The 26,386-nt window shown below is 38.5% G+C and overlaps 1 protein-coding gene across 7 annotated transcripts in view; it reads left to right on the forward strand.

Annotated features, from left to right (window-relative positions):
- nrxn2b (neurexin 2b) overlaps positions 1-26,386 on the forward strand; it is a 739,753-nt gene that overhangs the window by 330,049 nt on the left and 383,318 nt on the right. For 5 of the 7 annotated variants that reach the window (XM_035912885.2, XM_035912888.2, XM_035912887.2 and 2 more), the window contains 2 exons: positions 8,192-8,236; positions 15,770-15,931. In XM_035912885.2, coding sequence (XP_035768778.1) covers positions 8,192-8,236; positions 15,770-15,931 — 207 coding nt within the window. The remainder of the gene's footprint in view (positions 1-8,191; positions 8,237-15,769; positions 15,932-26,386) is intronic. The other 2 variants (XM_006802590.2, XM_006802591.2) reach the window with 2 other exon arrangements.

Consider the following 26,386-nt stretch of genomic DNA (forward strand, 5'->3'; position numbering starts at 1 on the left):
GCTCAGCTGTTTGATACCAATGGGGAGGGGGGGGGGGGAGGGGGGTTAGTGCATTTCAGAGGGGAAGAAAACTCATTTGCATCACATCTCCACTGCATTAGCATATGAGCCTGCATTTCCACACACTCTCAGTCATCAGCCTCATTTGTCACTACCTGCTCCAGCACTTTAATGTTTATTCATCCCTCTGCCTCGGAGACCTATAATCAGAAAACAGATCTATGCACCATTAGCACATTCAAACAGGTGGAAACAGGTAATAAAACACTGGTGAGACAGAAACTGGTAAAAGATTGAAACAGAGATTATGGCGAAGCACAGGATAAGTCATGAACAAAGGAAGGGAAATAGGAGAGAGGGGCTTGTAAGAAACAATAAAACACTGGTAGAGAACATATTTGAATGACACAAAATGGGTCTGTATGGAAAACTGAGATGTGAGGATCCAAATGCATCCATATCAGGACAATGCATTGTTTTAATGCAATTAAACTTCCCATTAATGGAAGTTTTTCCTTCCCACAGTCACCAAATGCTCGCTCACAGAGGGTCATTGATTGTTGGGGTTTCCTCTGTAGTCTTTAGCTTACATTATAAAATGTGTTGCTGTGATTTGGCACTGCGTACATAAAATATAATTGAACTGAATTTTAATTAGATTTTATCTGCTCTGGATATAGCTGTCAGCTTTTAATAATATACAGTCTAATCCTGTCACAGTCTGTCGTACAGTTATTGGCGAAGAAACTGGCGTCTTTATTACAGCTTGTGTCCAGGTTGTCAACACCATGCTACTTTTTATAATTCAGTATTTGTGCAGAATCCTCACTCTGAAATGACACCCTTTCACTTGAATCCTCAGGGACAAACAGCAGAGCCTCACACCTTTACAGTCGATGTCCTTTGTTGCAATTTGTTTTTTCTCCATTTAGTTTCATTCTCGAAAGTCCCTTTTCTCATTTCATTATGCGCTCGGTTCTCTCCAGCATAGCTGCAACATTTTATTCTTATGAAGGGTGCTCAGAAGTGCATACGAAATATAAACAATTATGAACAGCTTGAGCTACTCTCTCTAAAACATGCATATTCATGTTCAGCTGCTATAGCAGCGCGCTCACAAACTGGATCAAAACGCATTTTAAGAGTTAGAGGGAGAAATAAATGTAAACTATTCATTTCATTTTTTATTATAAATTCTTAAATTGCAATGCTTTGTTTAGTTAGTTGAGCCATCTGTCTAAAAAAAAAAGAATGTGAGCATTTTCTTAGACTGAGTGGCATTTCAAAGCCTGGCGACAACTGTGGCACAAACTTGGAGACGAAAAGCATCCTCAAAATAGTCCAATGAAACTTCAATTAGTGTTTTTGTTTTATGGAACGGATGTTCGAAGAAACATTGTAAAGTACATCTTTTTAAAGATTAAAGATTTTAAATTCTCAGCCATCACACTTGTGGATTGACCTTGAACTTTGCCTCTTTTGATGAGAATGTGATCTGAAAGGAAAGAAGAAAGACGGAGATGGGAAACGAGAGAATTATGACCATTTACACCATGTCTGTGTTGCTCTGCTGCAATTTTCACGCACTTATACTTTCGTACACCCACATAGCTATGCAGAAGCACACACCCTCCTGCTGTTTGTTTGCAGACTTCTCTCTGCTGTAATTGGAGTGACATTTATATTTGCACCTGAAGCCTGTCTGCCAGTTTCCATTACTTGGAGCCAGACTTGGAGAGATGGAGACTTGACTGAATGCCACATGATTGGAATGAATGCAGAACCAAATGTACCTGAAAGAGCTATTTTGTATCGAAGCCCAGCTGCACGCCGTATGACAGGGTCACCTGCAGTGTCTGTGTTAGTGACGACAGCCCGATACACCACAGGCGCACAAACAGCCAACTGGTCACAAAGGTGTATATAAATGAATGATCACAGTCATGGCTGCCCCCCCCAAAAAAACTAGCCACTAATTCAGGCTTCAAATTTTCAGCTTAAGACAAACAGCACCTATTCCGACCATTGCAATATTATATTATTGTTATTCAGTATTTTGAAAGGCTTGAATTGAAAATTTGTGCGAGAATGGTCATCAGTCTTAGAACTTTCTCAGTTACAGTGATAAATCTATCTGGCCTGGGAATCTTGGCTCCACGGCGCTATCCATTGATCATTTGCAGAGCTTTGTCATTAAATATTTATTCAGCTTATTCGCTGGTGGCCACAGTTCAGTAGTGGCCAGCGTGATGAGTGTGTAAAAGATCAGCAACCAGCAAGGCATCATTTTACATCTCGGCTAACTCTGGCTGGCATCCTGTTGGTTTTCACCACACAGTGACAGAGACATGTCGACTGTTTCACCTGTTAAGTGCACCGCTACAAAGCACAGACAGTAGGTACCATGTTTATATTAACACGAGCTCATTTCCAGACCTTTCGTACTTCGGTATCAGATTTAGTACATGATTCGTCAATTCAGGGGGCCCTTTGAGACAGATGCAACACAAAGTTGTTTGTCTGGGCCTGTGGTTGTTTACATGAGTGGGAGATTTATGCTCCATCAGCACATATCAGCATTCACAGTCTTTGTTTTCCCAGATGGGTCAATTACAGAGAGGGCAATGGACTGTCACAGCAGGAGCTCCAGGCATGCTGGGTTTGAAAGTTTAATAGGATGGGTAGATGAGGAAATACACTGTAAGAGAGTCAAATTTGCATTATATACTCTTGAATTATAGTTTTCCAAAATCCCTTGCCGACTTTAATATTTGGCAATCCCAACTGCTCAGGTATTTCTGTAACGCCATTATCACCACTGCAACTAGCGCCCACAGCCTTCTCGTATAGCAGTGCTGCAAACATTTCTAAAATGTCTCAAAACGCAACAAAGTTGGAAAATCAAGACAAAGATCCCTAAAAACCAACTGGTTGCCATTCTGCCTGCCACATGAGAGCAAAAAAGTAGAACAAAAGTTTAATTTTCTGCACGATTGATCTTGACTGTGGAACGCTAGTTTAGCGGTACTTAAGGTTGTCAAGCCTGCTGTAAAAAGTCTATACAATGGTTTTGCCTCTACACATCGACTTTCACGCTTGACTTCTAGTCTGGTAGTGTATTCATTTTGTGCTTTCCATTTATTATTATTTTTAAATCATATCACCACTCTAAATCCCGGTGGAGACTTTCTTTTGCTCAATGGTTGAGTAAACCAAAACAAAAAAACCCTCAAAAGGTTGTAGCAGCATGCCAAGCTTTATCAGACCACCTCAGTCATAATCTATAATCCATGACTGAGGATGTGTTGACCATGTTGGCCTAAAGTGGGCATATTATAATCTATTTTTGTATGTTCATGAAATTGTTAAAATATCACAATTTATGTTTGAATTTTTAGCCCAGAAAACCACACATATGTTCCATGTACAATTCATTTACACCCATTGTGTTAGTTCTGTTTCTAACTGTGACTTTTAATGGCATTGAGTATTAAGTCTGTGAACTGCTACTGTGAGTGATGGGGAGGAGCAAGCTGGGACCACATGCAGATGACTGCAATTTTAACTTATTTTATGACTATTGTTCCTTTTATTAATTGTGTTTTTTGTAAGGTGACCTTGGGTTTCTGAAAGGCGCCCTCAAATAAAATGTATTATTATTATTATTATAAGGAAGTTAATGTGAATAAAAATGTTATTTCTACATTTTTAAAAAAAAAAGGTTTACATGTCATTTCCTTGTTCTTAATTTGTATGTATATATAGAGTGTCAAACAGGACATTGCAGTTCTAAAATATAGATTTTTTTCCATTTGTTTCCACAGTTTCTGATTGTCCCAGTATTAAAGTTTCACCTACCACCCTTTTAAGATTCAAGAGGAAAAACCTGCACATACAGATCTGTTCACCAGACTGGGCTGTTCATACTGGTTTTGAATTCACCATCACCTTCAAACCTTAACACAGTTGATGATCTACAGGGAAAAGAAGAGAGCCTGTCTTGCACTGGCAGTGACGTATGCATCATACAGCGGTGGTTTGCAGCCACATTGTTGTTGTCATGGTTTCGTTCACTGTGGTGGAAGACTGGGGTGTGAGAGTGGCAGATGGTGTTGCAGCACCTGCAGTGATGTGGATGTTGTAAGGGTCTATTGTGGTGAAGAGAGAGCTGAGTGAAGATAAAGTTGTCATTTTACTGGTTCAGTAACACAAAGATGTGGTGGTGGTAGTGTGATGGTGGGGGGCTGCTTTGCTGCTTCAGAACCTGGGCAACCTGCTTTAATTGATGGAACCATGAGTTATGCTACCTACCAGAAAACTGGTGACCAAGTCTTGAAGAGGCCTAGTCTGATTAAATCTGGATTAAAATGTGCCTGATTTAAAACAATTCTGCAAAGAAGAGTGAGACAAATTTACTCCAGTTCTTGTTGGCAGGGACAGCACGACCAGGTAATCAGTTTAGAGAACAATTACTTTACTTTTTCACATATGGCAGGTAGGTTTTTTTCCCCTCGTGGGACAAAGTGTGACGAATATGCAAGAAGAAAAGAAATTAGGAAGTGGGAAAATAATTTATATTCTTACCCTCACCTACAGTGGGTAAGAGAGGGGGAATGAAATTATGCCAGATGGTGTGTTGACTTTTTACTTTTACTCCCTACATTTTTTCAAAAATATCTGTATTATTTTTTCTCCTAACAATTTCAAAACAGGCTCTTTACTTGAGGGTTTTTGCATTTGAGAGAAGTTTTTATTTACATCATTGCAAGTCTTCAGTCAAACTAATATGGGCTTAAATGATGTAACAATAATACAGAAAAAAAAACATTTTTGTATGCAAAAAATAAAAAAAGAAAGGCAAAAAATATCTAATTTAGTGTATGCATCATTTACAGACCTATACTCAGCTGTTAAAATTGTGTTTTGTCTACAAGTTGAGGTCCTTGTATTTTAGCATCTAGCTAGCGCTAATGCTCCTTTTCATTAGTGCTAGCTAGATGCATAAAGCGGGGAACATAGTATGGTAATTTCAATTGCAGTGTTTCTCTCAGCTCAGCAGGTTTTAACAAACACAGAAATAATATGTGCAGTTTGTTACACAGTGTGTCTGCTAGCTAAACATGATGTATTTCCCAGGGAGAGAAAACAGTACGAGATAACTCTACTCAGGATTAAGATGTTAGAAAAATGGGGCAGAAGAGGAAAAGAAAGATTATTTTAACAGCTAAGGGCTGCTCCGTGGCATCTGATAAACTGGAAATGTAAAGCTAACATGTGTTATTCAAAGGCTGCATGAAAACACTGGGCAGGTTAGCTTGCCGAGTATGTTTTTTGTTTAACTAGTAAAGCTCAGAGCAGCACAGGTACACAAAGAAAATCTACTAGAGCGCTTAAGAAAAAAATGATCGTGAGTAGTGATTATTTATGTGTTGACAAAGTTAAAAAAATAAATATAAGAAAACGAAACAACAACTACAAACAGTTTTACTCCCGTGTACTAATATTACTTTATAATTATGTTATTGTCGCACAAGGTTCAGTTAGCTCTGGACAAAAATAGCTGATAAGCTGAAAAAGCTTCCTTTTACTTTTCTTACTTTGAATGCATTTCAGACTTGTATTTTTTCACTTTTAATTGATTAAACTTTAAATGTTAATTAAACTTTTAACAGGGTTTTTTTTTTTTTAAACAACTGCTCTCATATTAGTAGGGTCCAGTTAAAATGGGCTAAATGTGTACCTACGATGCTTCCTAAAAGCCTCCTGGGTTAGCAGGAGGAAACCTCAGGGTAAACCCAGGATATGTTAGAGAGATTATGTATCTCAAATGGCTTGTAAATACCTCATCATCCTAGTGGAAGAGCTAGACGTGATTGCTGGAGAGAGGAAGGTCTGGGCATCTCCCTTTAAGCTGCTGCCCTGCTGACGTTCGCCCTGACAAGGGGGTAAAAACACACGTGGATAGTGTTTTAGGTACGTTAAAAAAAGCAGACAAAATAATGAAGTGAATTTTATTATATATGTCCCTTTAAAACCTTTACCTAGACCTACTCAGGAAAACTACTCTTCATAAAGCATTCCACCACCTATATTTTAACCGTTTTCTATTATTTTCAAGATCATCTGATTTTTGTGAAGGACAGACTTTTCACAGGGCTGTCAAAGAACTGATAGTTCCAACAGATAAGTTAAGCATTCAAACATCAAGTACATGGGAGGGATTTAAAGCTGGCAAATGCTATCTTTTGCATTTAATTTGCAATTCCTTTTCTCTTGCTGCATCACAGGTCATCTGTGTTGAAAGCTTAAGTCGTTGTCACCAAGTAAATAAACCTCTGTCAGGTCCTCCATTTTTTAAAGCCTCCTATCATATCTATAATGTTTTGTAAGTTCAGAGACAGTGTTCAGAGAGTTCATTGTGGTGCTTATATGCAAATGTACACCCACCACTGAATATTCCTTTGCCTAATTAATGGATTAAGAGAAGTCATTAGACACAGTGGGTGACTGGTGACAGCACTTTATTGTGACCCCAGATCAAAGAGTGGGTGTGCTTGAAGCTTCAGTTTGGCCAGTAAGCCTCATGGGAAAGACCTTCGTCATGGTCACCACTTACATTCAGCTCCCACACAGATAGCATGAATACACAGTAATCTATCCCACACACAGACACACTTGTATCATCTACAGCACTGCTGTAGATAATACAAGGCTCACATACAAACGATGGTTGAAATTTCCATTATTTTTAATTTCACGTCAGCATTACTTGGAGCTTTTTTTTTTTAAATATATAGTTCTTTTAATTTGACATTTTGCTTCTGGCAAGTTAATTACTCTGTGTAAAATCTGATGACCTAACATACAACTGGGATTTGAGGAGAAAAACTCCTTTTACCAGTGTGTGCGCCAGCTGTGATCCTTCACACTAGTTAAAATGTTAAAATCAATATGCAATATGTCCACTCTGTTCGGAGGAAAAAATCCAGAACACCATTTACCTTTTTGAAGTGTTAACGCTCCACTTGCATGGTTGAGTCTTAATGCCTTATGCATGGTGTGAGAAACTGAATTTTCTGTTAATGTACAACATGAAACTAAAGCCTCAAATAATGCTAAATTTTTATAAAATCAATGACGTGACATTTAAAGACAGAAGGACACTGAATGCACAGAAAGGACTAACGCGTCATTCCATGCTCACTATTTCCTTTTTTAGGGACTGCGAGCTTTCCTCTTTACAGTGGAAATGATTCAAATGACTAAAACAACATCTATCTGTTTCAGGTTGTTGCAGACACCAGAACCACCAGTGAACCTTTCTGCCTTTCTTTCTCTTCCTCTCTATCCTTCAGCCTTTCTCACTCTTTTAAGTATATCCTGAATTAATTCCATTTTCCTAAATGCTTATACTGTATTTTTCCCATAATTGAAGATTTTTTTTATTTTACAATGGAGTAATTTCTTTTTTGTCTTCCCCTGCATACATCACAGCAGCCCTAAATGACTACTTGCGGGAATTTTGCTTATAATAGATAATTGCACCTTTTCAAGTCATCAAAAACGACACCCTACCAACAACAAGCCCACTGAACAGATTAGTCTGCCAGAGTGAATACTAATACTGATGTACTTTTCCCTCATTCCCTCCCGCTTTCCAAATAAACCTCCCCATCAAAACTGCCCAAATCCCCTCTGTGGAAGTTGATTTGCTAACTCTTGTCTCTCTTACTAACATGGTTCAGAATTCTTCCAATTTGATTACTTTCATGGGTGAATTTTCTTTTCCCTTACCTTTTATGATTTCAACAACTAACACTGTGTCATTCACGGAATGTAAACCATCTGTTGTTTTCTCTAATTAACTTGCGACTTACATACTAACAAATGTACTGTTATCCTTTTATACCTTTTATTTTTTTAATGAATTTTATTTTGAAAATGACCCTTAAAAACGAAATAGTTGCTTACAGTTGCTTTCTTTATTTCTTTATTTGGATGTTCTACTACAGCTATATAAAAAATAATATTTTCTTTTTCACTATTCTTTTTACAATCAAATTGCCTGATTTTATCAAAGGCGATTCGTTTTTTCTTTCTTTCCCACTTTTTTCGGGGCTTAGGTATGTTTTGAGTTTTTTTAAGGTTTGTCATTTTTTTTTCTTTCTCCTTCCCCTGTTTTCTCCTGAAGCACGCAGGCATTGGACACGCTATGGTAAACAAACTGCATTATATGGTAGATATCATTCTAATTGTCTTACACTTTGGTTTGCCCTGGGTTTTCCGTTACCTCTTTCTATTCTGTTTGCTTTACTGAAAGTACAATCCTCCATCAATTCCAAGGTAGCTGGAAAAACTCCACCTTTCTGTTTTTATTTTAGCCCTCTCTCTGTATTTATATATGTTAACTGCTTTTTATTGCCATCCAGTTTCCCTTTCCTGTTAAGACTTAATGTTTTCATCCAATGAGGTCTGCTCAAAAGAAAAGATATAGGGAATTATATCAGTTTTTATTTTATTTTTTATTTTTTTGGTTGTTGTTTATTTTCTTTGTCTTTTCATTTGTTCTTCTTTTTAAACACTATCCGTATGAAGAAATAAAGAATCATGACGCAAGATATTTTCTCAATTTAGCATTCTGAAATTTTGATGAGAAACTATATTTTGTTAATCCCTATTCCCTTTTTAAAATTTATTTTGTATTTTTTAAGAAGAACCCTTGAAGTGAACGTACACAGCAGACTTTTCAAGCAGCCTACTCTGGCCATTCCAGTGAAAGGAAGTAAAAATACATTTTTCGCTTTCTGTTTTTATATCATTTTTCTCCCAATATTTTAAAAAGTGTGAGAGAAATGCCACTAAAGACACTGTTTTGCCATGGTATTTCAGTTAGACTCGTTTGGCATGTTATTGAGTGCCCTGTAATCTAGGTTTGCCGTCTTATGGTTTATAGAGTCATGAAGATTATTTACAGCTCTTGATTTATCGGTCAAAGCCCTCACTGTAAAGAAGGCTTCAAATGAGGGCTTGATCCCATTAGTGACCTTAGGCTGATTTATGATCAACCTGGGGCTGTTCTCAGTCTTGTACCTGAACAGTCTTCCTCTCTTACGCGACGATGTGCGCACGTAATAAAAGGTTTTCATGGACAGTTAGTTCCCTGAACACAGGTGCAGGGATGATCAGACAGTTTTACACTGAATAACCAGCAAAGTGGGGAAAGTTTGGCGAAATAACTCGTAGACCTTTATATTTAAAAATACTTAAACAAAGACGGCCTGACAAAAGCCTTACTGAGATCTTATTTTACTAACTCCTATTAGTCCTTAGTACATAACAGTAATGCTGCCATCAGTGTGTAGCTAGAGCCAGCCTTACTTGCTTTCACTGGACTTGCCCAATCAATGAAGGAAACTGTCTGCCCATCGATGCAGACATAAAGGGAAGTGACTGGGAAAATCTGTGTACGATCGACCCCTCATTAACACTAACACTAACTTATATTTCTTATACTTTACTGCCCTCACCCCTTGCATGAAAAGACTCCTATCCCCTTCGATCTTCTTTTTGTTGTTGTTGTTTTTTGATACAAAGATTGCATTGAGTATATATGTATATGTATATATCATGGCTAACGTATATACATACATATATCAGTTGTCCTACTAAAATCAATATGGCCATAAGACATGTTAGCCACATTCTCCTTATTGTTTAATTTACTTTATTTTATTATACTTTGTTTTATTTCTTATATAATTTTAACTTCAAAATTAACTTACTAAAATGAATAATGACCTCACACGTTATCTTGCTGAAACAAAAAATAAGGGAAAAATAACGAGGGGAGACAGATTTTCATTTTCTGGTGAATAAAGAATTGATGCCCCAAGGAATAAATCTGGCCAATCCATCAAATCCCATGAGTTGGAAAAGAAAAGTGTTATGTGCAGAAAGCCACTGTATCTGGTAGTGACTCACTGAGTCTTGGCTCAAATTTGACAAAAGTGATAAAGCAATTTTCAACTCGCATCAGAAAAGCTGTAGTGAAATTGTAGCAGAGGCATAATGAGAACTGCAATCACGAGCAGATGTTTTTGTTTTTGTTTCTGTGTCCAATATCATGAAGGACGTGGACACTGGTGAAAAGCTATTCCCTGCTATTGGAACACTTTCTTTACTAGACTTTGACCAGAATTTGAACATCTTCTCTCCCCTCTCAGTTTTTCCCATTCTTTAAAAAACCCTCTCATGTGCGTGGATTCCATCTGTGATTGTTTACTCCGGTCCCATTTTCTCCAACTTCCACCTCCAAACTGAGTATCCAGTGGCTGTATTCCTGCACCATGTCTGCATGATTCTATTGGCTAGAAGTGTTCACATCAGCATTCTTATAGGGTGTAAATGCTGCTGTATCCCAGCACGTGTCGGTTTGTTGTACACGTGTGTTGATGCATTTTTTTTATGTTGCCTTCTTGTCTAAAACCCCGAACACTAAAAGCTCTCTTGCTTTTCCTTTTCCCATTTGTCTGGTGTCGTGATGCCCTGCGATTAAATTCGCCCATTTTGCTGCATTTTGCCAGATGGTTTATTTTATATACATACTTACTTTTAATAGTTGACCTTTTTGTGTTGTGTCTCAATGAATTCTTCCTCCAAGCCCATCCTTCCGGTCATCTTTTTCATTTAAGTGCATGGCTTGTGTGTCACCCTGTTAGCTTGTATGGATTCATTTTGTTTCTTCTTAACCAAACAAACCCTTGTCACTTGAAATAACACATTCAGTCCAAATCTGGATCTGGTTTGAGCAATCAAATTGCAGAGGACTTTTAAAGAATCCTCACATACTTTTTTCACTATGACTAAATTGTTACTAATCTACTGTTTGGATAAAACCTTTGTTGTAACTGTACTAACAACCATTTTTGTGTCTGACTTTCCCTTACTTACAAAAATACTAACCGATTTTGTTCACCCTCCAACCCTTTTAACTCGTTTCGGCGCACAGTTTAAAACCCCTCTCTCTTGCACAAATGGCACTCGCCCCAAGCTTCCTAACCCTCCCCCCATGCCTTTACTAACTCAGGTTAGTTCGTCACTTCAGGGTTTACATGTCAAACTGCACATTGAAGTGTAAGCATTAATGTTCAAAAATAGGGCTCTCTCCACTTGCGACCAATTAGGACTTTTGACTCGCTGCCAGACACCTATGGAAACCCATCGCATGGGTGGGAATGCATTCGTTTCTGTGTAATATATTGTTTCAACTCCTAAAGATAACACATTGTTCCTTTTTTTAAAAGACCTATGACAGTAATCAGATGTTGTTCCAACAAGGGTAAGTGACACATTTCTATGTAAACATGTTCCCCTGCATGGATAAGTGTATTAAAGGAGTGATGGTACTGAAAGGAAAGAAATCTTTGACAAATGGGCCTTATGGCTGTTGTTGAATTTTAGGTAGAACATGAAACAATTGTGGACGACTGATACAAAGTGAAAATTGATTTTTCTTATATATGGAAACCGTACGACTTCCATGTGTACGTAACCAGTATCGTCTAGGCACATTCTAATGTTCTTTTTCACTTTTATTTTTATTCTTTGGGTGAGTATTGAAACATTGTTTCTTATTTTCTTTAAATGTAAGTAGTTAATGTGAATTTCTGTGTATGCACATGGCAAAAGATTGGTGACTTGGCCCTATTCAATCACAAACTGATAGCAGACTGATTCCATCTAACTGCGATGTTATTGTCATCTTGATCAAAGTCACTTTGCAGACAGCTGACTGTGGCTGCATTTCTGGTCCCCATCTTTGAACCATTTCAAAGTCATCCAAGTTGGAAGTTTATTGGACATAGTGGCAATACTTTTGATTGTGCCACAGTTTCCAAATACTGTTTTCCCTATTGTGACTGTAGCATAGAATTAGTTAGAAATATGCTCAAAATGTCCATAGAAGCCACATCTGGTTTGGAATAGACTACATTTAAAGTCCAAATTAAAAAAAAAAAAAAAACTAGTCTGTTGGTAGATGTTGATTTATCAGGAACAAGTAGACATGAGAGAGTGGCTGAAAGCAGAGGTTAATCGCTTAAAAGAATCAAGTTCAGCAGCATGCGAGTAGGTGAAATAGATTGCTTCTTATGATTTGAACCCTAGAGCTGTGCCAATCTCTTCATAGTGTATTCAGCTGTAAACATCTTCATTGTGTCTTTTATACCTGGGGCAATCAGTTCAGCAGAGTTTAGCAAGGTCTTCTTGGTTTTCTGTAGGTACAGGGCTAAACAGGTATCTAGAGAGCAGCTGGGTAAAACCAAGAATCCAATAAAGGCTGCAGCTGGGGCTTGAGTTAAGTCTGTGTATTATGTGCTGTATGTGCTGCTTGTTGGAGGCACACGAGAAAGGCCGGAAAAATGACGTTCACACAGAAAAGAACAGCGAAGAATGCTAGAAATGTGCTAATTAATCTGATGCAGTTTTATATTTGTCATCCTTCCTTTCTGGAATTTTCACATTAAGCTTTGTTTCAAGAAAGAAACTGTGATCACACAATTACACCAAATAATATTCAGGCCATATGCTGTGTGCACCCAGGATGCTATTTTTTTCCCAACGAGAAGAAATAGCATTATGCTGCCAACAACAGCATAATTTTGAAATTGATGAGAACGTTGCATATAAAGACAAATTTTAATTGCACTATTGCAATTAAAAGTTGGTCAGTTACTTTGAATGCACAAGGAGCTGCTTGTCTAGAAAATAGACTGATCAATCCACAGAGTCTAGTTTACTTTTTTAAGTTGATCAGTACTTATGCTTATAAGTGTTGCACACTTTGTTTAGTTAAATGTCCAAATTTACATTTTTTCATTCTAATTTGAATTCAGAAACAACTCTCAGAGAGAAAAAGCAACCAGAGACTGTCTCATAGAATGGGAATATTTTACTTGGCGTTTATTCAAAGAAAAGTCTAAATACATTTATAGCACATTAATTAAAATGGGAACGCATGCGGCGTATTACAACTTGCAACCTCTGATACCATCAAGCCCTTCCTTCCTTCCTTCCTGTGTGGCCAGTGATGCAAGGGCTTGTAATTTTGTCAAAGGAATGAGTGTGTATCCTGGTTGAAACACAAACTCTTATGAATTATAACAAAGTTACCTCAAAGAAAACGTTGAGTTTTTTTTTTTTTTGGGGGGGGGGGGGGGGGGGGGGTTTGGACAACCTTTAATGTGCGTATTTTAGTATTTTGACACATTGTCTACATGGGGCTTTTAATGCTGTATAAGTTAAACCTCTGATCAAACAATAAATCACTAATATAACAGGATTGTTTCAGACAGTTTATTAAATAAATCACATGTGTTTAAAGCTTTTAACATATTAAGGAGTACAATCTGGGATGAAAGTGAGGGGAAGAGAAAGAACATACACATTGCTGGGAACTCTATAGGTGTCTGGCAGCTAGTCACTGATGTTTTCCCACTATCCGAGTAAGTGCACTGATTCAATGAGATGTGCCATCAACAGTCCCAATATTATCCCAAAACTTCCATGGGCCTAGCTTAGACAGAGCCAATATTGGTGTTTTTCAGCACGTTTGCCAACCCCTTTAATTTAAAAGGTTTACGGGATATTTCTCTACCCTATGACATTTCCGATCTACTTTTTTGAAGAAACGGTAATACCATGGCTATATAGTTCAACCACAGTAGTAGGAACATGTTTGACATTGCCTATAGTAACAATTCCCCTCCCACCCATTTCTTCTCTATAGCCAGTAAGGTCTCGCTTGTCACTTTGGGCAAATGAAGTGTTCCTGTTGAAATCCCTATCCAAGATCTCCAAAGATGACCCCAACATACCAGCACTGTGAACTGCAGATTCATCATGCCAGATACATCTGGCCAATGTGATTCATCTTTCTCACCAAGTAGCAACAGCAGACATAAAAATGAGTTGCCCTCTTACAAAGGGAAGTACGGGAAAAAAAGAAAAATGTCAAGGAAAACAGAAGATAAGAACTCAGCTGGGGAGATAAAATCTTTGGAGTGCAGTTGCTAAGGTTTGTTTTTGGTTACAGTTGCCACAGCTATAGTTGTGGACCTGTATCTTAAAATAAATTTAGACATAGTTGATGTTTTCATAGAGGATAACTGATGTTTTTGCTAACTGAATTCAATACGTTTGATTATATTTTAAATGACATGCTAAAGGAAAGCACCATTTCTAGATCTTACTTGACAATTAACCGAACCAAATGTAAAGCTGGACCTTGATGAAATGATGAAATTCAGTGCTACCGGCACTTTGAAGTATGCAAAGGTAATGAAAGCCAGATGGTTGTGCGTGTGGCTCCCAGCGGTGCTGCATTTGTACATTTATGCAGAATAACAGATGTTGAATCAGAGACTGGAGTGCTTTGCTTTCGCCCAGGCCAGCTCTTTTAGGATAATTAGACCATAAATTGGTCACTAACTGCAAAAGTCTCTCCCGAATCAAACATCAGGATTTGGCAGGGTGTTTGTATATGATCATCGCTGTCGTACCAATACTAAATACAGTCGTGATGAAATACAATTAAGTAAATGATAGATTTCAGTATTTTTCATAAACAACTACAATTTGCTTCATTGTAATAAGTATAATGTAAAAATACAAGGGTTTTTGTGATGGCTCCTTGAAAATTTGTGGAGGAGAGATGCTTTCACGTTTCAGACTAGTATATATATATATATATATATATATATATATATATATATGATTTCTTCTTTTCATTTAATCTTCAGGTATTATTTCTAATGATGGGATAAGGTCAGGTGTAACATGAAAAGAGCTTTCTCACCTCATGTTTTAAGGACTAGTCACTATAGGAGTGGTTCCCACACATGCTGTTGTATTTCTTTTAATGATGTTCTATTAATAGCAAAACAGTAGAAGAGGGAATCAGTATTAAAAAAAACTTTAAAATGATTTGAGTATAATAGATCACATTAAAAAAATACAAAACTTAGTAGATCCCCGGAGATGTCAAAAAATGGGGGCCATCATTTCTGCACTTCGGTTCACACATTATCTCACACCATTAGCTTGCAGCCGTGTGTTTGATTCTGGGTTCCACCTGGTGCTTCTGTCACCAGTCAAAATTCAGCAAAGAATGTAGGGCCTTGCACAAAATATGAAACTGGAGGCAATTAAATATTAAAAAGGGAAGTCATTTTTACTGGTAGCTCTGTGAATGAAGAGTGTTACAACGTAGCTATGCCAATCACAGGGAAAGCCCAGTTGACATTTTAAACATGGTGCTTGTTTAAAATGTCAAGTTCTTGTACTTATGTAACTTTAAATTCATAGTGTGTGGTTTAGATAGCTGTTTTTAGTGTTCATGACTGAAATGTTCATTCTTGAGGCTATAGATCATGGCCTTTGCACTGAGTTTGCTAAACCAGGTTAGTTATTCTACCACTGGTAGTGATGAGACATTTGGCACACTGTTGTTCCATTGGTTTACCTTTAGCAACTGCACTCTAAAGTGAAAGCCCTCAGTCTGACCAACACCAAAAAACCACCAACTGAGCGATACAATTTAAGGTACAACCCAATCAAGCGTCTGTGTTTAATCCAATTTCTTCCTTGTTTTTCCTCCCATTTCTCTTAATTTCCCTCCTTTCTTATTATTTTCTTTTTTCTTTCTATTCTTGCTCTATATTTCTATTTCTATCTGTTCCTTTCTGTCTCTTTTGGGACATGCCTTTGCCAGGTGACCATCTCAGTTGATGGTATTTTGACCACCACTGGTTACACCCAGGAAGATTACACTATGTTGGGCTCTGATGACTTCTTCTACATTGGAGGTAGTCCAAACACTGCAGACCTGCCTGGATCTCCAGTCAGCAACAACTTCATGGGCTGCCTGAAAGACGTAAGTGTAAAGTGCTTAATATTTAAACTCTTATGAACAAACCAACTGAAATTTGCATTTTTCTTTGACGAAGTAGGGTACGAGGTTGGTACGAGGTAGGTGAGTTTCCTTGAGGCTGTTTCACCTCTCACCCGAAAAGTTTCTTCAGTTCTAAGAGCAACTGGTGGAGAGTCCCAGATTAGTAGAGGATCATTATGTGGTCCGTGACCCTCTTGGGGACATTCTCATAAAATCTGTGACTCTCCACCAATTGCTCTTAGAAATGAAGAAGCTTCTCGGATGAGAGGTGAAACGTCTTCAAAAGTCCAGATGTTTTTCTTTCCAAGCTTTTCTTTGGGTGTTGGCTACCTTTTGTTCCAGATTATGTGTGACGTGTTGACAGAATAATGTTGAGTTCTGGTGACTAGGAAGGCCAGTCCATGACTGATAGTGTTCCATTGTGTAATCATTGCTAAATTTCGACAATGATCAATGGTCAAAGGGCTGTACTCTATGTATCAGGTACTTTCCAGATAGTATTGCATGGCAAACAGTACTTTGCTGTGAGAGATCTCCCACACCATTGACTGAAATGTAATCCCAAACCATGACAGAACCACCATCTGTTTTGCAGATGGCTGCAGAGATCTGTTGTACACTTTTGTACATCTTTCTTCACTTCCGTTGTGCATATTCATAGTGATTTGAACCAAAATTTAAAATGACCTGTTGCTAACAATTTTAAGACCAGTTCATCAGTACTTGAGCATTTTCTCCTTGTCTCCCTTCCTTCAGAACAGGTTGGTCACGCTTTCCGTAGGACCATTTCTGATGGACACGACGTTCAGACACTGTTTGTCTGCTATTGATAGTTTTTTAAACCTGCCAGTTCTTCTTTTGTCTTGTATTTCTCCAGTTTGATTAGGTAAAATGACTGGACTGAAAATAGTAGCCAATGTCCAAAGAAAAACTGTGAAAAACCTTCAAAAAGCCTGAAGAACTATTTTTCAAGTCTTACAAAGTCTGGCTCCTCAGAAGCAAAATGTAATGAAATGAGTGGTGGCTCAAAAACCACAGTATGGAATTAGAAGCATTTTTTATTGTTTTAGACAAAGTGAGAACAAATGACACAGTTTGCTGCATGGTATCATCACACATATTTACAGAAACACATTTGTGTTGACTGACACTTTCTCTGGAGAATCATCCGTCTGGGCATTTATAACTCCCATATGTGAGAGTAGGAGGTGTCAGACATACAGCTTCCTGAATCCCTTTGAAGCCTCTCTCTTTCTAACCACACCGCAGAACACAGACAGATCACAATTTGTAGCACGTCCACTTATATTTGTGGATGGATATATAGACGACAGTTGCCTTTTAAAATTTTTATTTCAACTCAACTTTGATAAAAATTACTTTTATTTTCACCAAGGTCTTAATTCATGGCTGAACAAGCTGTCAAGAGAACCAATCACAGCTCAAAGTGCTATGCCCTTGTAAATGTAATGACTTGTATAGAGGCGACGCAACATGGTGCCATCGCATTCCCTCATAAAACCATGCTGATTGAATAAGTAATTACTTTTGCCATCACTTTTAATGGATCGCACAGTAATCACCCTATCTCTAACTTAATTATCCCTGTAGAATTACACTTTCATTATTTGGGTTGCTATCAGAAGAATCCCTTGCGGGTCTTAAACTTCCCTAGGCATTTAACAGTCCTCTGTCTCATCAAGACAAGGCTGGATTTACAATCAGTGTACAGACAAAGCACAAGAAAGGCAAATTGTCTAAATGTTTAAAAAAAAGATAGTGGTAAGAGCTAGTAGTAACAAAAGAAATTGATATTAAGGAACCAGTGTGACCAAACCTTTAGAAATGAAAAGTAAGAGCAGATGTGTTAAGACTTGATATTTAATTTGTGTAATCTTCTATTTAAAGCTAAGGGAGAGAATGTGTGACAGCAACAAAAAAAGTATTTCTGTTTGACTGGACTGCACAATGAAAACAACGTAAGTGGTGGTGGTGGGGGGTTTAATGATAACTAGAAGGTTTTTGACAGAGATGAGATACAAAGAGATAATGAGATGATTGTACAAAGAAAAGGGAGCAAGTTCCAGACAGGTGGGCAGTGGTGTAACCATCAGATATTGGTATTCATGTTCATCTTTGTTTTTTTAAAGTAATAGCTCCTGTTTGGTTAAGCACAGCAAAAAATAACTTTCCTTCTTTTGTGAACGCTTTGGATATTTGGATATCTTACTCCACAGTACACTTGCTATGTTTGCATCTGGGGGCTTGTGTTAGTTTTTTATGTATTTACTTTTGGACTTCTTGCCTGTACCCCCAAGCTACATTGAATCTCCAGTGTAAAACTGGAGATAGAATGAAACTTTCCCCAGTGAGAAAAAGAAAAGCAAATCATTTAAGTGTAGTTTACTCTATTCTTAGAATTATGACTTAAAGTAATACATTTCAGACTCAATAGCTGAACATCTGTTTGGTGACAGGCCAGAAAGATACATGACCCAGACGTGAACTTACTAGAAGCTTAAGCTTAGGCTACGTCCACACGTACATGGGTATTTTTGAAAACGGAGATTTTCCGCTTTCGTTTTAAAAAAATAATCCCGTCCACACTAAACGCAGAAATGAAAGAAAACGCTGCTAGGAACATGCCAAAGCAACAGGTGGCGATATATTCCTGTTGGCCAATCAGAAGTCTAGAAGCCTGGGTGGGAAATAGTAAACAAAGCTGGGGCATAGAAGCAGAACAGAGTCGTATGTGTGGGGGGACAGTAAATGTGTGTATATGTAAGCATTTAAACACTGCAGAGAGTACAATTAACAGTAACAGTATTGTAGAAATTCATTTCACCGAAACAATAACGTGGCGCACAGTGTGACGTCAAAAAAGGCGCACACCTTTGACGCTGCGTTTTCTCCATTTTTCTCGTCCACACGTAAATGCAAAAATGTTTTCGAAATTATCCACCCTGCAGGCGTTTTTAGAAATCTCAGTTTTTAGTGACTGAAAACGCCGTTTACGTGCCTGCGTTTTCAAAAATACCCGGGTACGTGTGGACGTAGCCTTAGGCTGTTTTTCTAGCAGCCTTACGGTTTGTAATTTCCTGCTGAGGTCAAGGTTTTTTAGACTAAATTGAGCCAGAAAAGTAACCACACCCAGAAAGCTATTGAGAAAAGCTGCAATGAGAGCAGCTGAGAGCACCAGGTAAAGCTGTAGCAGCTAAAGAAAAAGAAAGTGAGTGGTTGGGGGTTAGGCAGTGCTTGTTCTGTGGCACAGCTCGGATTATCAGTTGTGTTATGGTCCAGGGCAAAGCTTTCATGCTGCCACCGTGGTCAAATGCCTTTGATACGCTCGGCCAGCACCCTCCAGGCAGTAGAAATCCAAAGGAACAGCGCAGCAGAAGAAGAGTAAAAAGGCATCAAAAGAGACACTGAAGCCCTGTGAAGTTTTTATTTGCTCTCTGTGTATGTGCGCCTCCATGTGTTCAAAGTCACCCACATGCTATGATCATACACAGGGTGATGCGTGTTTCCTTAGGCTCCTAATCAGAGAGGTGGGGTGTGAAATCAGGTCTCTCTGCTCCTCAGCCCCCAAGTCTTGTTTCCACAGATTCCTCTCTTCTCTTCTGTATATGTCACCATCTGTCTCCCCACTGCAACCTCCACCACCCTGTGTCTCTCGCAGACAGTGACCTTGCTATCGCTCGTTTCACACCACCCTCTCCTCGTGTGCTCATCTTTGTCACTCTTCCTGCCTCTCTCATCGTTTCTCTCCATCTCTTTCTTTCTGCCTCCCATCTTCCCTTTCTCAGGGGCAGCTTTGTGTAATTAAGTGTAGCGCGGTAGCTCCGTTGGTACACCAACGGCTTTGCCATCCTGATGGCCAAATTAAAAATTGATTTCTTCGACTGATTCCATGTGCTGGATGAATGCTCTTGCCCTCCTCCTTGCCCTCACTTTCTTTTACGCTCTCTCTTCCTGTCCTCCCAACTTCATATTGATGCTCCATGTCTTCACCTGTAGCTTCCTCTTAGCTTCACCTTTGTTCCACAAAAGAATCTTTTAAAGTCACTCGTCACCCTAAGTCATGTCCTGCCTGCCACAAGTCAATATTCACTGGCACTTTTCAGTTGATAGAGTACTGCTGCCTTTTTTTGTTTCTTTATTTAGGCAGAAGCCATTAGTGTAAAGTCTGGTACTTCAGAATGCTTCATAAACTAATAAACAGTCAAAAAGACAAAAGTTTATAAATACATAAAGTCTTTAAGGTACCATTTAATTGATATCGGTACAGAAGGGATTAGTGGATGGTGTATCAACCAACATATTCAAACCGTGCGGTGTATAGTTTCATCAAATATCCACAACACCAAGTATCTGAGGAAAGTAACAAATATTTGTTCTCCAGACCTGCAGGGTTTTGAATTTGAAGAGTTTCTCAATAACAAAACAAATCAATGGAGGGACCCCTGTGGGAGGCTTTGGCCCTGCATTAGCTGCACTGCTAGAATAAGAAAGAACAAATCACTGCCACACAAGTCAGTGAATTTTAAAGTCTGACGTGATGATCAAAAATAAAGGGGAACAGTTTTCATTTGTGTAAGAACAATGCATTTCTTTTAAACTTTTGATAGCAGTGAGTTTTCAGTAAGCAGTGAGCGAAAGGCAGATGGTATGAATAAGGATGCAACGTGAGCAGAAGCAGTTGTAAAGACACCTGACCCTGTCTGACTGCAGACTCTATAAAGCAGGGGTGTCAAACTCAATTGCACAGGGGGCCAAACCTCAAGGCACACTTTAGGTCACGGGCCAAACAAGATAAACATTTATTGAACACACTAAAACAATGTTTTTTAAACATAAATGTGAATACAGACAGGAATATAATTCCAGAATAAATAAACTTAAAAAAATAAACTTTAAATATTTTGCTCTCCATAAAAATATATCCTGTCAAAATTATGCAAGTCAGAAATATGACCATGCTGTCAAATACCCCAGAAAAAATAAATGAAAACATACACAAGGTTCGAGCCGCATGTAGGCTGGGGCATTGCTGCAGGAATGGCACTAATAAACTGTGCGGGACATTCAGTGTACTTTCCCTTGAGTGTCCCATTAGAATGCAGCTCCATCTGAATCTGCACAGGTGCAGTTTCCACGTCAACTGTAAATGGGTTGTGAAGCAGCTCAAAATTCTCATTTTGTGCCTCAAAGTCACCAAAGCGCCGTGCGAACTCAGTGCGCTCAGTTTATCAGCAAAGTGTGCATTTGGGAACATTGTTGCACTGACTTGGTTCAACATTACTTGGCAACAGGGAAAGTGAGGTAAGTTGCACTGGTGCATTTGTGACAGCTTCACTTGAAATGCCTTCACCGCATCATACATGCCATGTCCATGAACTGACAGATTTCCTTGCTGAGCTCAAAAACCCTATTGAGAATTTTTCCCCAACTCAGCCAACGGAGCTCTGTATGATAAGGAATGTCGGCAAACTCTGAATCTATTTCCCACATAAAAGACTGAAATTGACGGTGATTTAAACCTTTAGTTCGGATAAAATTTGCGGTTTGCGTCACGGTGATCATTACATGTTCCACTTTACCACACGGCATTTCCTGGTGTATGATGCAGTATGCTGTTAACTCACCAGTACAGTTCTCCTGCATCTTTACTCACATAGTCCGACTATAGTCCACTTTTTTTCACCACATAACACCAGCGCTCCATCTGTTGTAAGTCCAACATGTTTATCCCAGGGCAGTTTCATGTCGGTTACACTTTGACATACGTTTCTGCTCAGGCTCTCATTTGCCAAAATCTGCGTTTTGTCCGGACACAAGACATCGCACACCTTCATCATGCAGCTCTTCAGAAACTCTCCCTCGGTAAATGGCCGGGCTGATTTGGCTATCTCCTCTGCTACAATAAAACTTGCTTTCACAACAGCTTCACTTTGTGATTTTGCTCTGGTGAAAAACGTCTGCTGAAATGTTAGATTCTTCTTTAGCTCTTCTACTTTCTGTAGTTTCTGCTCGGCATTTAGCTTTTTCAGCTTATCCTGATTTGTCTCGTAGTGCCACCTTAAATTAAATTCCTTAATTACAGCCACATTAGCTCCACTAATAAGACACACGGGTTTACCGGCAATGTTTGTAAACATATATTCAGTCACCCACCGGTGCTGAAAGGCTCTGTTTTCAGAATCAACTTTTGTCTTCGGCATCCGGTTGTTAAGTGATGACGTGACGAATCCTACTTCCGGGCCTAAAGTAGTCTGCATTTAATATGGCTTTTGTGTTGTTCACATGTTTAATGTTTTTTATTTTCTTCTATTTAATCTCAAAAAGCTCCTAAAACAGTCAGTGATCACTGTTGACCTCCCTCGGCTTTTATTACCGTTAATCATTTATTTAAGCTCAGTTTTTAAAACCTTACGATGTAACTACAGCCCAGCCCATGCAGCAGTATATGAATGACTAACCTCATATTGTGGATGGATTATCTCAGTTGTTCTCCTGGCTGAAGTTTGGTCCTTTTACAGCATCCTGCCATGCGATTACATTTGTTCCTGACCACCGAGAACACTCACGTTAACTTTTATCGAGTGGAAAAAGAGTTAGCTTGTTTATATTATGCTAACATAGCTGTGTTGCTAGCGGTCACGTAGCACATCATTATATACCAGCTAGCCAAACTTCAGTAACCCTACAAACGTCACTGCTGTTTAGTTTTCTGTCTTTATTTATGTTGGAAGTGATAACAAAGCTGTACGTTTTAATTTGTTTCCAAAACCCCGCAGTCAGGACATGCTATATTGTATTTAGATAGAAGCTAGCGAGCTAACTTCCTGCTAACTTCTAACTCCGTTAAATGTCATAAATTCCGTTTTCATGGATGCCTGGATGTTAAACTCAATTGTTACACCTGGTAGAGCAGAACGCTGATCATTTTATTAAAGATGAAAGACTTTAGATAGTTTTTCAACTCTCAGTAATGCCATAGTGATCGTTTGATATATGGACCTGCAGCGGAGTTTAGGCCCAGACATGGCTAGTGATGTCAGACTTAACGACCGGATTGTGAGCGGCTAGCTTCGCAATAAAAGAAGTTTGACTTGATTGACGCGGGAATGTTCCCAGCTAGCCTAGCGTTCGTCAAGGAGGCTGCAGTGCTGCATTTTGGGATCTGTAGTTTTTTGTGTTATTAGTGCCTCATATCGCCGGGCCATGCATAACAATAATAATAAATCTATATAAAATGATCTCGCGGGCCTGATATAAATGTACGTCGGGCCAGATGTGGCCCGCAGGCCTTGAGTTTGACACATAAGGCATTGGCTTACCTGTGAGTGATGGTATGCTTTACACGCTTTAGTGCTCTCGTGTAGCCTTCTGTCCTTCTGTTACCCTCTCATTTGTCTTTCGCCACCATCTTCTCCTGTTTTCCATACTGCTTAACACCAGTCTCTTCTACCGTCTTTAGCATTTTACAACGTTGTGTTTCCTCTAGCTAATCTACCCCTTTACCAAAGACTGAGTTGTAGAATTAACTGGCTGAAAAGATGGCTTATCTCTCAATTAATAGACAAATTCACCAAAACTAAGAAGGAGTGTTTCCAACAAACAAAAAATTTTTGATTTTCACCGCAGGTGCTAGTATGATAAGGACGAGTTTACAGAGCATCTGAACTTAGTCAGGCATACTAAACATGTTTGCCATTCAGTACCAGCCACCTGAACTGTCAGTTCAAAACAATTCTGCTTTGGCTGAATCACTACTGTAAGTAGTAGCTGATCTGTCACCAAGTTAAATGCCTACATTCATTGTTGTTCTAACTCGTGACACCCATCCTAACCCTACAGAGGTTTTGATGTCATGTACACGTTGAAAACTTGCAGTAATTTGTGGTTATGCTTGTAGTGTCCTGCCTCTGCCTAGCCAGGTTATTTGTTGGCTCCAAACAACTGGATACATTCGTATACTTTTTAAAAGCACGTCATTAGTGACTGTTACCCTCTTTGCCATATAAAATTGGAAATATATTTTATGGCATCAGTGCTATGTTCAAGGGATCACATTCAAAAATTTAGACTAAAATTCCAGGAAACAAGAAAGGAGAAAACCACAAATATAGTAGAAATCTGGCGACCCTTATTGTTGTTATTGACTCTGAAAACCTATAAAAAGAACCCTCTAAGGGACACACTAAATTCTATGTAAGTTTGAGCACATAATAGTCTATCTGGATCAAGTAGCTGTAAAGTTAATACTCAAGAAAAATTACCTGAAAATTACCCTTCAACACTCTAAGTGTTTAAAATATATGTTCATCTTTAAAGTAGCCAGTCAACAGTGTTGCAGACCTGTCTGTTATTGGAAATCAGTCATTGTAGTCTCTAAACTGAAAGTCATCAGCTACAAGATGTTTATGGCTGGATTTCTTGCCTCATCTTGTCTTGTCAAACATGTTGTGTGATTCTTTATAACAAGCACAGCACTTGGTTTGTCAAGAGGTTTGGCAAGAATGATGCAAACAAAGGACTCACGGACACAAAAATAAACTAAAAAAAAACAACCTTTTATTTGGTGGAACACCAAAGTCCATAAACAAAGAAAAAAAAACTCAAAGTAGCCACACTTCACACTCACTGACAGGAAAGCAAAACTGTAGATTAACACAGACTCAAACAAAAGGAAAATGGGGCTATATATACATACACAGATGCACTGAGGGCTAATCAGGGAATTAGACACAGCTGTGGAACAAGGCCCAAGTGAAACTAATGAGGATAACGACACAAGGGAAATAAAGTACATGCAAAACATAGGCGACAAATGACTACAAACTAAAACAGGAAATGAGTAAACAGGCAAACAAACAACAATTGAATGATTAAGACAAAGGAAATTCTACAAGCAGTCTCTGCAATGATGTAAACTAAAGAAAGATATGAAGATGGTAATGACAGTATTTCCTTTTTTGGATACAGAGCTGAACGCAAAACCAAGAGAAAACCTGTAAATAAATCAAATAAAAATAAAGCTTTTATTTTTTATGCTGCTTTTCCTTTTTCCTCTCTTGCACCTATCTCCCTCTTTTTCTAACACCCTAAGCAAGAGGAGTTAATGCCTTATTTGCTGCCAATTTTAGTATTATCATACCTAATTACCAGTACTAATCTGTGCTAATGGTGACATTATGAGGTGTACAGTACATGTGGCAGCGTGGTTAATGTTGAAGATAACCAAAGGAGGCTTAAGTTTAAGAATAACCCAGCATATCTGTGTTCTTGTTGAGCATTCAGTGCCAGTGTGTAGGTGTAGCATTTGACAGAAAGGAAGAGTGAGTGGATGAGATAGTGTGCCCGTGTGCGAGAAAAAAAAATAGGTTAGATTGGAGGGCGTTTGAAAGAGATGCCATAAAAGACAATGAGGAATGACAGCAGCGGTCTGGACAAATTAGGCAGCCAAAAAAAATCATGAACCACATCACAGAAGGCAAATTATACACACAAGCAAATGCAAAAACAGGCCAATGCAAATCAAAACCAAAATGTGACACAATACACACAAAATAATTCAGCAATAATAATTCTGCTCAGTAAGTTAGAAGCTTGGGTAAAAATTCAGTGAAAAACAAGAAATGAAATACAATATTCTGTACATCATATTAGTTAAGTTTAGCTGCAGTTTGGTAAAAATCCATCAAATCCATCTAATCTAAGTCAGGTTACACAGTGAGCATCTAACATTAACCAGCTAAGCATTGCATCATGCTTAGCTAGACAGCTGAATAATTCTACTGGGTAAGTGAAGTACCCTTAACCAAAACCTTTCATGCTGTTTTTGCTGGGAACAAATTATTTCCTGTTAATGATCCACTTGTTTCAAAGATCTTTGTCCTCTGCATGGAAGCTGTGTGAAGTCTGCTCACCCAGACTGGTGCAATCTTCATCAAGTCTTCTTATAGCGGCCAAAACTGTACTAACTCTCCCCAGTTTCCTAGATATTGTTTTGCTTATGTTTTTTTTAAAGTAATGCTACATAGACAGAAAACAGAAAATTGTGCATTTTTTAGAATTGCTTACAGTCAATAATGCACATATTTTGTGAAGATCCCACCAGGGTAATGCTGGTTTGTTTTCTTCCTGGACATCTTTGTTTATACTCTTTGCCTCATCTGATCTGGTCTGAAAAGGCACATCGACTGTTGCAGGATAGACTCAGGGCCCAGAGGCAGTGCAGGAGTGTAGTTCCCTTTTGCACCAGTTATATTTTTTTAATCAAGTTACGGTACTGTTGTGTACCCCAACTTTAAATGACTTTGGGATGATTAATGAAAAAAGGGACCAGATTTAAACTTAAATTTAACTTTATGATGACTCCCAACAGTATTTATTTGTTCAGCATGCAAACAGAGCACACACTAATCAGGTAAT

The sequence above is a fragment of the Neolamprologus brichardi genome, chromosome 3, assembly GCF_056152115.1.
Source record: "Neolamprologus brichardi isolate AB-2024 chromosome 3, ASM5615211v1, whole genome shotgun sequence".
Classification (NCBI taxonomy): domain Eukaryota; kingdom Metazoa; phylum Chordata; class Actinopteri; order Cichliformes; family Cichlidae; genus Neolamprologus; species Neolamprologus brichardi.